At 47.5% G+C, this 13,848-nt stretch overlaps 1 protein-coding gene across 1 annotated transcript; it reads left to right on the forward strand.

Annotated features, from left to right (window-relative positions):
* Positions 1-9,482: 9,482 nt before the first annotated feature.
* LOC139218748 (calsenilin-like) lies at positions 9,483-13,370 on the forward strand. The gene is made up of 8 exons (XM_070850423.1): positions 9,483-9,579; positions 10,752-10,876; positions 11,950-12,019; positions 12,344-12,414; positions 12,528-12,635; positions 12,721-12,825; positions 12,915-12,977; positions 13,055-13,370. The coding sequence occupies exons 1-8, from the start codon at positions 9,483-9,485 to the stop codon at positions 13,100-13,102; spliced, it is 687 nt and encodes a 228-aa protein (XP_070706524.1). The 3' UTR covers positions 13,103-13,370.
* The last annotated feature ends 478 nt before the right edge of the window (positions 13,371-13,848 follow it).

The raw sequence follows: 13,848 nt of genomic DNA on the forward strand, positions 1-13,848 counted from the left end.
TGTTATGTGTGGGGGCAGCATGGTGGTGCTGTGGTCAGCACTGCCTCACAACAAGGTTCCAGGTTCAAATCCCAGTTTGAACCTGGGGTCTTTCTGTGTGGAGTTTGCATGTTCTCCCCATGCTAGGGTGGGTTCTCTCCGGATTTTCCAGCTTCCTCCCACAGTCCAAAGACAGGCACATCAGGTGAACTGGTGATTTACTGGTGTTTTAGGGACACGGGTGCCATTGTGACTGGGAAACATGCATCATTCACCTAACTTTGAAAGTATTTTTGTCTCTAATCACATACTTTGACTTCAGGGCTTTTGGGTTATTGTTAAGGAACTAAATTCCTTTAATATCCACTTAATTGTTTAAAATTCAAGCCATGAGCCACTGGACTTGATGCTCCCTCTGATTATGTAAACTGAACGTCTGATGAATTTTATTCTGACAACTTCCGTTTTCTGGTTTCTGGTAGTCTGTGGAACAACTTTAGGAAGTTCAGTTCCATGTTTTTATTTTATTACCTGCAGAAGTTTAGGCACACAAAAACCCTCAGATACAGAATACAATCAGACTTATCATGAGGTTGTTTAACTTCACCATCCTACTTGTCCAAATGAGCATGTGTTAACTGCAACCAACCTAGAGACAACGTATTTTTCAAGTACACATGGAGCTTTGTATAATTATGTGTACTGCATGTAAGCACCGCGGTGTTAACGTTTCAAACCCTTTGTTTCTAAGTAAATACTCATGTTTATGTGACAATTATTATGAAAGTTATCACTTACTAAATTATGTTTTACTTATTCACACTGAGGTCATATGCTTACATCCTCTATGCAGTGGTCTGCTGGGGAGGAGGGAGCACGGAGAGGGACAGAAAGAGACTGAACAGGCTGGTCAGGAGGGCCGCTTCTGTCCTGGGCTGCTCCCTGGACTCCATAGAGGAGGTGGGTGAGAGGAGGACACTAACAAAACTCAAGTCCATCATGGACGACCCCTCTCACCCGCTGCACGGGACTGTGGGGGCCCTCAGCAGCTCCTTCAGCAACAGGCTGAGGCCCCCACCCTGCAAGAAGGAACGCTACCGCAGGTCATTCCTGCCATCAGCCATCAGACTCTTTAACAGCAGCATCACTGGCTGATGTTAACACACTGTTTTTCATTCATATCACTCCACTCCTTTCATATTCCTGTCCATACTTGTACATTTTATGTCCATAGTGTAAATATTTATCTATCATCATAACATATTTATTTGCTATTGCTTATTTTCTACTGTTGCTTTCGTCACTCTCTTTTCTATTGTTACTGCTGTAACACTTTCAATAAAGAAAGTGTAAAGTTTAGGTGTCCATGATAAAGCCGTTCAAATTTGATTCCTATTTCAAGAGTTTCTTGTAGAGGCCAGTTTGGTCAGATATCAGTAGTTAATGATGCCGATGTAATGTTTGAACGAATTTCTTAGGTGGTACTGTATTCAAGTGTTCACTGTTGCTTTTTCTTTTTGTTGAAAAAGTGGTACCACAACTGTACTCGAAGCTCTGTAAGGCCAGGACAAAATCATGCTGCATGAGCTTGGTGTTTCTGTAATGTTTAATGCATATTTGTTTTCCATCCATTTATAATTGTAAGCAATATATACTGTAATATTACTGTAATATAATTACATAATATAGCACAATGAAGTGGGTGAACAGTGACACCTACTGTTGAACACGAAGAGCAGCTCTAGAAGAGCTACAACTCCAATAAATGATTAAGGAGATATGAGAAATCTTGGTCAGAGGTTAAAGTTCATATGTGTAACATACAAGTTATTGGTGTTCTGCTATTTCATAATGAATACAGTAATGCACTCGTCTTTACAATAGAAGACATGAGATTACCTGATGATTGATGTTGTCAGATGCTTCTCTACATCAAAATAAAGCACAATTCAATTATTAGAATGGTTTAAAAAACATTAACTTGCACTAGAGGGTTACATTTTATTCAACATTAATTTTCCTGTATATCATCCTGTTTTTAGGAAATACTAGTTCTGCCAATTGACACAAATTGACCTGTTTAATTAATAGTAATAGTAAATAATTCTCTGTCTGTCTGTCTCTCTCTCTGTCTGTCTGTCTGTCTCTGTCTCTCTCTCGGTCTGTCTCTCTCTCTCTCTCTCTCTTCAGTTTGTTGATGACTAAATGTGGAGACAACCAATTTTCTCTGGTCAGAGACAGTATGTGATGACAGTCACCTCCTTGCTGTTACACAAACACTCACAGCATCAAACATGTGAAATCTTCCATAAGCTGAACACAATAAGATGAACCGGTGTCTGCTCACCGTAACGCCTCCGGTGCAGTGAATCAGGTCAGCATGTGTTGCATTAGTGATGATGTGCAACGACTAAAAAACACATGCAGGAGGAAAGTTTAATCTGCTGTCGGCCACTTCCACTCGGGATTCAGAGGCCACCGAGTCAAGTGATGGCACACCGTGTAATTAACTGGTAACCTTCAGCTGTCCCTGATATAAATGAGCATGGCAGAGCTGCACATGCGTCATTAACACAGCCGATAGATTAGGACTGTTGAGTTAATTAAACTGCTTAAATTCTTTGGGATTTGGAGTCCTGTAGACCTCTGGAAACCTGGGAGAGCTGTGGACGAATTAAGTGTTTTTTTCTAACTGCTTGAGAACATTGAAAGTAAATGAATGAAAGTTGTCCAGGTACTCTGAAGCCTAACCCCCCCAGAGGATCCAGTCCTGAGGCTGGAGATAAATTCATGGCAGCAGTAGGTGGAGGGTGAACATGACGAAAGCTAAACATCTGAACAGTGCGGTCATCAGCGTATAGAGTAATTCAGAGTCATTCGTGTCCGTCAGTATATTCGAACACTCAACAGGGAAGAAAAGTGTTTCTGACTCTCAACAACGTTGGGTTAAATTACCATGAAATACTGAACAGATGTTCCTGGTGCCCAGATGATGAACCCTAGCGGCTTTGGAGGCCTTCTGACTTTTGTCCATGACATTTCTATCACACATTCATGGTCCCCTCGGGATACGCTGTCGTTATTTTGGCGAAAGAGTGCAAACAAAAAAGCCACGAGTGTCCCTTTAGCTGTGAGGCTGTTGGTGCTCGTCTTCGCCATCACGTGAGCGTGTCCATGTGGCTGAAGGTGTATTCTCCTCTCACCACAGGAGGAGAAGCTCCAGGTTTTATAGTAAGTGTGAATATGTGTTCAAACATGAGCAGCCATGCATGTGAAGTGAAAAAGAAATGCAGCATTTATGAGGAAAGAGAGAAAATAAAAGTAACTCCCTTACATCTGCAGTGGACACACACCCTTCGTTAGGCCGAGCTGAGCCGGTGTGTGTGAAGCTCCAGGGAAGCTGGAGGCTCTTTGGACCCGGTGAGGCTAAAATTACCGCCCGAGTGTCGGAGAGAGACGCACAGACAGAAGCAGAAAACAGACGGCAGAGACGAGGGCGGCACCTTAAGCTTCTAACCATCCTCTCTTTAGTTTTTACTTCTCACTCTTGTCCTTCAGCAAATGAAATAATCTCATTTCATTTGTCTCGTGTGACTCCACAGAATCTGAGAGGAGGCTCTTCAACAGATGCAGAGCCAGTGTCGGGGCATATTTTGGGCGCCAGAGGCAGCTTCCTGCCCTCGTATTCATTTACCCCTCCAGTGAATGTGAGACGGGACAGAAAAGGTGCTCAGCATAGAGAGGCACTCTTTGTCTCACCTCAAAGTCAGACTGAAGGACATCCACAGCACGATAGCAGCATCACTGGATCTTGAACCTGCTCGGTCACTTTTGGTGAGAACGAAGCACCTGCACTCACCCTCTCATACGAGGAAGACCTCCACCAATCAGTGCTTAAATACATCTAAGGCAACAAATAAGTGAACTCTCAATTCCCCTCAACGACGAACACACACACACACACACACACACACACACTCCTCACACACACACACACTCCTCACACTCAGGGTGACAGTGTGTGTGTGGCTGCTGTTCCTCCTCCTCAGCAGGTTGGACTTTGTTCTCTGATGGTCACAGTTTAATGTCCTCACAGTGGGAGCTGATTCTGCTCCTCCCACACACAGCTTGCCTCCCCCTCTTCTCTCCCTCTCCTTCTGACCCCCCCTGCATGCTGCTCAGACCACTGAAGGGCTGCCAGAGCAGAGCGAGCGGAGGAAGCGGAGGACGACTGCAGCGATTCCTCTGCTGAAGGACGACTCAGATCCACATCCAGACACCATGCAGGTGAGACACTGTTTCAGAGAGCTCTGCTTTAACTGATGGCAGACAGACAGGCAGGCAGGCAGGCAGGCAGGCAGGCAGGCCTGGTCCTAACTCTGCAGGTGTCTCCACAGAGTTGGCTGTGTGTCGCTGGGATGTTGGTCTGGTCGTCATGGTAAGAATGAGAGTTTCATATTTACTTATTGATCAGAGGGCTGGTTTCTGAAATCTGGAGCTGACTGAAGATAAGCTGAGATAAGATAAGATAAGAAGAGATCAGGTGAGATCTACCTTTATTAGTACAGGAGGAGATATGAATAATACAGAAACACAAGGAGGAGGACAGGAGGAGGACTGGAGGAGGAGAGGAGGACTGGACAAGGACTGAAGGACAGGAGGACTGGAGGAGGAGAGGAGGCCTGGACAAGGACTGAAGGACAGGAGGACTGGAGGAGGAGAGGAGGCCTGGACAAGGACTGAAGGACAGGAGGACTGGAGGAGGAGAGGAGGACTGGACAAGGACTGAAGGACAGGAGGAGATATGAATAACACAGAAACACAAGGAGGAGGACAGGAGGAGGACTAGAGGAGGAGAGGAGGACTGGACAAGAACTGAAGGACAGGAGGACAGGAGGACAGGAGGAGGACTAGAGGAGGACTGGAGGACAGGAGGAGGAGAGGAGGACTGGACAAGGACTGAAGGACTGGAGGAGGACAGGAGGAGAGGAGGACAGGAGGACTGGAGAAGGACTGAAGGACAGGAGGAGAATAAGAGGAGGTGGAGGAGCGTTGGCTTGGTGTGTGTGTGTGTGTGTGTGTGTGTGTGTCTCAGTCTGGGGTTTTTCTAGTTTCTTCGCCTCAGCGTGGCGGCCATCTTTTATTGATGGCGTGTTTCGGGGGTGTGAATTATTGAGCGCCCCCCTCTGTGAGCTCTGGCTTTTCTTCATGTTCAGACAGACGGTCGGGGGGGGGGGCACAGCAGCTCCCCACCCCCTTCTCTCTCTACAAACTCTTTACGTTATGTTGTCCACAGCCTCTTTTCAGAAAGTTTTCTTCATGAAGCTCATCATCACACACTCCTCATCATGAAAAGACAAAAGCCCCATGAAGGGAGAAGGACACCTCGCACAGACAACAGCAAACCTACGAGGAAAGCTGCACGTCCACAGTCCATGCTGTCCACGGGTGATGATCAGATCAGGAGAGCTGTACCATCACTGACATGTTCACCTGAACACAGAACCGGGTTTTGTCTCTCCTCACAGCGTGCTGGTGACAATAACTGGAGACAAGACGGCGTCCAGGTCCCTGTTCTCATCAGATTCTTGTCATCAGATTGTTCTCATCTATTAGAACATTAGACTTTCTTCTCTCTTCTCCAGAAGCGAAGCACATTTAAAGCGTCTTTCATAACCCTCGACTGAAGCAGCTCTACGTCTGTCCCAGAGCTTCTCGTTCCCTCTCAGAAGTTGGTGCCTTTCTGTCTCCCTCAGGCCAACGAGAAGGCGGTGGATGGCGGTCTGCTGCCGGACGCCAGCGGCAAAGATCCAAACCCAGGCGGACAGACGGAGGGCTCCAAGTGGCAGAAACCGCGGCTCACTCATAAATCCCTGATGAAGTGTTGTCTCGTCAGGTGGATCATCACCAGTACCACACAACAGGGCTCAGGTACGGCACACAGGGAGGCACCGCATGCTTACAGGATAGCAGGCTAACATGCTAACAGGCTAACAGATTACCATGCAAACAGACTAGTAGGCTAACAGGCTTACAGGTTCACAGGCTAACATGCTGATAGACTGACAGGCTAGCAGGTTAACAGGTTAGCAGGCTACCTGGCCAACAAACCAGTGGGCTAGCAGGCTAACATGCTAACAGACTAACAAGCTAACAGGTTAACAGGCTGGCAAGCTTAAAGGCTAACAGACTAACAGGTTAGTAGGCAACATTGCTAGTAGGCTAACATGTTAACAGATTAGCAGACTAACATGCTGATAGACTGACGGGATAGCAGTCTACCAGACTAACAGGCTAGCAGGCTAACAGCTTAGCAGGCTACCAGGCCACCAAGCTAATGGGCTAGCAGGCTAATATGCTAACAGACTAACAGGCTAACAGTGTAGTATGATAACGGGTTAGCAGTCTAACAGGCGGGCAGGCTAGCAGGCTTAAAGGCTAACAGACTAACAGGCAAGTAGGCTGACATGCTAACAGGCTAACAGACTATCATGCAAGTAGGCTAGTAGGCTAACAGGCTTACAGGTTCACAGGCTAACATGCTAACAGACTAACAAGCTAACAGGCTAACGGGGGAGGGGGAGAGGGCTTCACTCGCCTACCACAGGCCTTCATCCCCTCTGTGCTCTGTCTTCAGTAAACAGATAGATCTACTGTGTTCTGTCCTTCCTTTATTTTGGAATCAGATTATTTCAGGTCATCCTGGAGGACAAACAACGAGACAACTCAGGCGTGGTCTCTGCTGACCCTAACCCTAACCCCCGTACTGCTGGTGGAAACACTCACCAGGTGATGGCTGACAGACCTTCTGACTCGGTGTGATTCGGTCTAAAAGCGTCCCAGCAGTGAGCAACAGCAGCAGGAGTCACGCGGTCTCACGGTGTCTCTCCTCCTCGTTAGAGCAGCGTTAGCGCCATCTGCTGGTCAGAGGACGTCACAGCAGCGGAGTGTCTGGACAGTAGCAGGTGGTCCTTCCTCTCAGGGAGTGGAGCACTGAAGTGACAGAGTTCACACATCCTGCTGAGGCTCTGGAGCTGCTGCTGAGTGGTGAACTGGATGTAGTGTTCAATGACACCACGTAGATTTTCGTTTCTGTGGTGATGAAGGTGAGAATAACTACCGTCATGAACATCAGTTATGTTAATGATGTTAAATGATGGCAAAGGCACAGCGGCCTCCTCTGACCTCTGAGGCTCAGATTATCTCACTCTCATAATAGATGTTGGCTCTTATCTGAGCTGCTGTTAGTGAAGCTCCGTCTGTCCTCTGTGTCTCTGAGAGCTGGACTCAGGTCAGATGGTAGAATAAATCCTAGAATAAGGCTGCAGCTGCTGTCTGTCATAATGAGCTGTTCATAGGAAGCTGTGGCCACCTGAAGTAACCTCTACTCTCTGTAGAGACAAGTCCGACCCTTTCAGGTGTACTCTCTCAGGTAATATGGCAGGTGAGATGTCCCCCCCCCCCCCTATCTGTGTATGAAGGACATTTGTTGCCAAAACCAAGAAGGGTCAGAAAGAGTGTGTAGGTGAGTGAGGAGACGCTGTGTGAGCTCTGATGTCTCTGCTCTCGTTAAAGGCTCATCGCTGCTTTAGCCACCTCACTGTCTGTATTTAATCGAAGAACCGGGGCCGATGAGCACTCAGTCTGCATTAAACTGAGTAAGGCTGCATAATTCTTATGGCCCCCTGAGCTCACGTGTAACGATGGAGTGTGTCTGGGCTGAGGGAGGATCTCAGCCTGAGGAAACACTGCTTTCAAACAGTCCACCGGTCCGATCAAGATCAAGTCTTCACAGACGACAAGCGGCTCCTGTCTGAACTCTGCTGGCTCGTACAGAGAGTCAAACGTCTTAATTTGGAGGGTTAAGTGCTCCTCCTCTGGGTGAAAACCCTGAACTCTGCTGACGCCTTCTGGCAGACATCTGTTTTTCTACAGAATAAACCTTTAGTCAGAAATACGATCACAGTCTCTGCAGTACGACATCAGATCTGACTGTGAAACCACAGCGGCTCATAAAACACATGACGTATGCAGATTTGAAATGAAGAGTCCTGCCGGGTGGGTGGGGGTGGAGGAGGGTGTTTCTCTTCTGCTTGACTCCCCAGCTCTCAAAATGCATTTGTGGCCCCCGCTCTCAGACCAGTGTTTTACCTCTCCAATTGATTCCCCCCCTACTTTAACTGAGTCCATTATGTTGTGCAGACTCATCAGTTGTGAACTGCACTCTTCTTCTCCTTTAGTCTCCTTTAGTTTCATTTAGTCTCCTTTAGTTTCCCTTTAGTCTCCTTTAGTCTCCTTTAGTTTCCTTTAGTCTCCTTTAGTTTCATTTAGTCTCCTTTAGTTTCCCTTTACTCTCCTTTAGTCTCCTTTAGTTTCCTTTAGTCTCCTTTAGTTTCATTTAGTCTCCTTTAGTCTCATTTAGTTTCCTTTAGTCTCCTTTAGTCTCATTTAGTTTCCTTTAGTCTCCTTTAGTTTCCTTTAGTCTCCTTTAGTCTCATTTAGTTTCCTTTAGTCTCCTTTAGTCTCCTTCAGTTTCCTTTAGTCTCCTTTAGTTTCCTTTAGTCTCCTTTAGTCTCCTTTAGTTTCCTTTAGTTTCCTTTAGTCTCCTTTAGTTTCCTTTAGTCTCCTTTAGTTTCCTTTAGTCTCATTTAGTTTCCTTTAGTCTCCTTTAGTCTCCTTTAGTTTCCTTTAGTCTCCTTTAGTCTCCTTGTGCTCCGGCAGCAGTTCGAGACGTCGTCACAGAGAGAAGTCCTTCGGAGCAGCAGGACTCCCTCTGAGCTCTGAGCTCTGAGCTCTGCTCCAGGTATCATTCACGTCATGACTCCTAACTGCAGCGTCGTAAACACAGCGGCCCCAGCACCTTGTGAACCCGGCTAAGTATCGACGTGTGCGATGGCCGGCAGACTCTTGGGGCCCGGCAGGCTCCTCCGGCCTAAGTGCTCCTCAGATGCAGCCATCAGCAGACGTGGATCAATGCCTGGTTTTACAGCTCTGAAATGACTGAGCAAATAAAGACAGCGTGGCCAGTCAGTCAGAGACTATTAGTAGAGACATTCCTTCAGTAATGACCCTCACACACACACACACACACACACAGGAGATGGAGTTGGGGTGGAGCCCCTCAGCTGGTGGAGTTGTGGTAGAGATCCTAAAATGAGCCGACTGGGATGTGAAGTGTGGAGACACGGCTGATCTGTGGTCATTTTAGGGGTTAAGACTCTGTCTTAGGACGGTCGACTGTCTGTCCGTCCTGTCCGTCCGTCCACTTGGCTGACTGACTGACTGTTAGGAGTTTTCTTGGAGGGGGGGCTCTGCAGTCCGTGTATTAGCGTGTCTTTCCTGACTGGCCGCTGGTTTCACTCAGGGCTCTGATTGAGGTGAACATATTAGCTGAAGCCTGTTCAGAAGCAGAGCAGGAAGGAGATGATTGGCAGCAGATGATGAGCCGCTCTGTCACGTTCACTCTGACAAACTGAGGCTTGTGTCTCTGCGGAGAGGCGGCCATGGAGGGCATGGAAATGATCGCCATCGCCGTGGTTATCGGGCTGTTTGTCGTGGTGCTCAAACAGTTTGGGATCTGGGAGCCGCTGGCCCTGGAAGGTAAGACACATTCAGAGGAGCTGCTCCAGCGCTAAAGCAATGTCTATAATGGACCAATGATGATGCCAAGTAACTGCAGCCTGTCAGGTTTTATCATTATTAAAGGATCAGTTCACAGATTCACTGACAGAAGTCTGGAGGAGCCTGGTACTGATCACGCTGACCATAAACACTGAGACCAGCCGACATGTCGGCATATTATTGATGTGACTTTAAACTGTGGGTCTGTCCTTTAACAGTGTGGTCACTTGTGGATGTCTGAGTAACTTTCTTCTTCCCCTCCTCCTCCTCTTTGTCACCTGTCCTCCATCTCTCCCTGCTCCTCTTTTGGGTTTTGTTCTCGTTCAGACGGTGAGTCCCTCCTGACGTTTTCATCATAATTTCGCCCCAGATGACTCTGTAAACTCCATCACGCCTTATTGACGTGGCCTCCTCACTTTAGTCCCTTTAGAGTCCTTCTTCGATCAGTCCTCTGTGTGGATGTCAAACTCAGGTGTTCCTGATGAGTTCAGGTGTGGTGAACAAATGGACCGTCGTTACTATTAATTAGTGACACCTTAAGTCTTATTTTAAGGGTCAGAGCTCTCAGTGGGATGTTTGTTTGTTACCTTAAAAATGTCCAGAGATAAGAAGAATGTCCATCTCTGATTTCCCCCCTAAAGTCTTAATTCCCCTTAGCAGAGACTTAAGCAGAGACCCCTGCTTACGGAGGTAACCAGTAATAATAATCAGTGTCACAGTGTCAGGGATTTATTTTGGACACAGAGTCCTCAGAGACAATAACAAAGAGATTTTAGCCGCCAGCGATCCTGCTCGTGTCCTCCAACCCCCCCGATGCATTTGCAGCACTAGTCCCCCATTCATCATTGGCCCCGTTTCTCCTCCAGCAGATGTTCCTCCGTCTCATTTGGTGTTTTTATCCAGTAATGTGCTCTGACCTCCTTTACCTCCCGTCCGTCTCCTCCTCCTCCTCCTCCTCCTCCTCCTCCTCCTCCTCCTCTAACCTTTGTGTTTGTATGCAGATGGTGAGCAGTTTGAGTTCGATGCTCTAACTTTCATTTCCTGCCTCCCATCTACTTTGATTTTCTGGTATTTTCAGCTCCTCCCCTCCCTTCCCTTTATTTCCTCCCCCCTCTCCCCTCTCTGCCACCCCCTGTGTTTCCTTCTGACAGACAGCAGCGACAGCGACCTTGAACTCTCCATGGTGCGTCACCAGCCCGAAGGCCTCGACCAGCTCCAGGCCCAGACGCAGTTCACCAGGAAGGAGCTGCAGTCCCTTTACAGGGGCTTCAAAAACGTATGGAAGCTGTGAGCTGAGTCAGGGCCCCTCCTGGTCCCCCCAGAGGCCCCCAGGATCCTCCAGAGGCCCCCAGGGACCCTGAGGCCTCTGAGGGGCTCTGGGGGCTCCTAAGAGCCTCCCAGAGGCCTCCAGGGGTGTGTGTGTGTGTCTGCGTGCGTGCGTGTGTGTGTGTGTGTGTGTGTGTCTGCGTGCGTGCGTGTGTGTGTGTGTGTGTGTGTATATGTGTGTGTGTGTGTGCGTGTGTGTGTGTATGTGTGTGTGTGTGTGTGTGTGTGTGTGTGTGCGTGCGTGTGTGTATGTGTGTGTGTGTGTGTATGTGTGTGTGTGTGTGTATGTGTGTATGTGTGTGTGTGTGTGTGTGTGCGCGTGTGTGTGTGTGTGTGTGTGTGTGTGCGTGCGTGTGTGTATGTGTGTGTGTGTGTGTGTGTGTGTGTATGTGTGTATGTGTGTGTGTGTGTGTGTGTGTGTGTGTGTGTGTGCGCGTGTGTATGTGTGTGTGTGCGTGCGTGCGTGCGTGCGTGCGTGCGTGCGTGCGTGTGTGTGTGTGTGCGTGCGTGCATGCGTGTATGTGTGTGTGTGTGTGCGTGCGTGTATGTGTGTGTGTGTGTGTGTGTGTGTGTGTGTGCGCGTGTGTGTGTGTGCGCGTATGTGTGTGTGTGTGTGTGTGCGCGTGTGTGCGTGCGTGCGTGTATGTGTGTGTGTGTGTGTGTGTGTGTGCGTGCGCGCCCTCTCGTGGCCACAGTCCTGCAGTCAGGCCTGTGTCTGCCTGGGAGGACAGAGCATTAGCAGCAGAGCGATGCTTCCTTGAGAGGGAGAGATTTCCTGACCCTTTAATATGTCTGTTTGGTATCTGAAAGTCTTTCCACATCATCAGAATAACCGTGACTGATAAAATGACTAATGAAGCGTGAAGAGAGCTGACAGTGACTGACTGATGTCTGCGGTAGAGTATTAATGTTCTCTGTTATTTCACAGAAGGAACAGTGAACATTTAAATGTGTGAGGGAGACACATGTGTTTATGGTTATGTGAACGCTGTGACGTGATGTCAATGGTTTTTCTTTGAACAGGAGTGTCCCAGTGGGCTTGTGGATGAGGAAACGTTCAAGTCCATCTACTCACAGTTCTTCCCTCAGGGAGGTACAGTACATTACTCTGTAATGTTATCAAAAGCAATAAGCTTTAGTTCACATCTTTAACCCTTGTATGGTTTTCATGTTCTTTATCAAAAGAAAAATTATACGATTAATAATTTTTTCAAACTCAGACTCATCGATATGAGCCAAGGCCAATGAGTCTGAGTTTGGAAAAATAACTAATCGTATCATTTTGCTCTTGATAAAAAAATGAAAACGGGTCCCACAGACCCGAACACCATACAAGGGTTAAGGGATGATTGGAAAACGTGTTAAATATTGTGAGTCAGGAAAACTCAGTGCTGCCGTCTTGGTCATGTGTCCTCAGATGCAACCACATACGCACATTTCTTGTTCAACGCCTTCGACATGGACAGAAACGGCTCCATCCGCTTCGAGGTGAGTTCAGCTCAGGCTGCACAGCATCTCATATCTCAGTCTCACTCTTATATCTCAGTCCAGTCTCACTTCATTGTCGTTTAAAGAAAGCTGATGAACTTATAATTTTGCAGGACTTTGTGATTGGACTGTCGGTGCTGCTTCGGGGCTCAGTTACAGAGAAGCTGCGATGGGCGTTCAACCTGTACGACATCAACAAGGACGGCTACATCACTAAAGAGGTACATTCAACAAACCCCAGTCACTCATGAGACAGACCATAGTGTGCTGCCCTCCCACAGTGTGTCTCTCCACGGCTTCCTGCAGGAAATGATGGCGATAATGTCATCCATTTATGACATGATGGGCAGGTGCACCCTCCCCAGCGTCCGGGACAACTCCCCGTGTGAGCATGTGGAGAGATTCTTCCAGGTTTGTTATGAACCAAGCTGAAGCACACTGCCTGGTCCTCGACATGTAGGAACACGGTATTCATCCTGTAAATGTCCAACTGTCCTCAGAAAATGGACCAGAACAGAGATGGCGTGGTGACTATTGATGAATTCCTAGAAACGTGCCAGAAGGTAAAGCCTCCGTCACACTGAGCTCCTACAGCTTTGAGCTCCAGCAGCACTTTTTCTAACATTATCCTCCCCCCCAGGATGAAAACATAATGGCCTCCATGCAGCTGTTTGAGAACGTCATCTAGTGCCCATGGAGACAAGGATCAGAGGAGCTGCAGAATTCATAACCTTAATCACAGAAAACTGGGTCATTCAGCACGTTTGAAACATTTTAATACAAACCGGTGAACATCAGAATTCTTCCTGGGTTAGGGACTCAGGGCTTAGGGTCAAACTGTGCAGAGAAACGAAACGAATCACTCGAAGCAGGAATGTTTCTTTGCATGACTTTTGTTTTTGCACATGAAAGAAATGTGAAAGCACTTCATGTTATCACATGAGCACAAGCGTTTGTCCACCATGTAAAAGCACGTGATGCTGGTCCCACGCTTCGTCACTGACTATGGTCTGCTGCGGAGAGAAAGCTTTCCTCAGATTTGTGTGTAAATGTGAAACTGCTGAAATAAAGAGAAACCTTCACATGCTGAGAGCTCTGCTGTTTACCTGCAACTTTTCCTCACACAGAGTAAGTCAGATATTATCTTGTCTGAATCTGAAGACCTGTTGTATCTGACATCTGGGGGACCAGTGGGACGTGATAAGATTTACCCTGTACACGTGTTAATGTCCAGCAAATATGTCATTATGTTTCAGGTTATCTTACTGTGAAGCTGCAGAAATATTAAACAGATTCCCTACAGCTTGCTGTGATGACAGCACTGAGTGTTTTCAGCAAACCCACATCATCCGTCCTCCGGGGATCTCTGTCCCCCAAAACAAAGCAGAGTCTTCCATGTTCTACTCCTGAAGGAATTTCTCCCATTTTTAACAT

This window comes from Pempheris klunzingeri, chromosome 19, assembly GCF_042242105.1.
Source record: "Pempheris klunzingeri isolate RE-2024b chromosome 19, fPemKlu1.hap1, whole genome shotgun sequence".
In the NCBI taxonomy this organism is placed as follows: Eukaryota; Metazoa; Chordata; class Actinopteri; order Acropomatiformes; family Pempheridae; genus Pempheris; species Pempheris klunzingeri.

Coding starts and splice junctions, on each gene's coding strand:
- LOC139218748 (XM_070850423.1), top strand. CDS start 9,483: ATGGAGGGCATGGAAATGATCGCCATCGCCGTGGTTATCGGGCTGTTT. Junction 12,826..12,914: donor ATGTGGAGAGATTCTTCCAG/GTTTGTTATGAA, acceptor AACTGTCCTCAG/AAAATGGACCAGAACAGAGA. Junction 12,978..13,054: donor TCCTAGAAACGTGCCAGAAG/GTAAAGCCTCCG, acceptor CCTCCCCCCCAG/GATGAAAACATAATGGCCTC.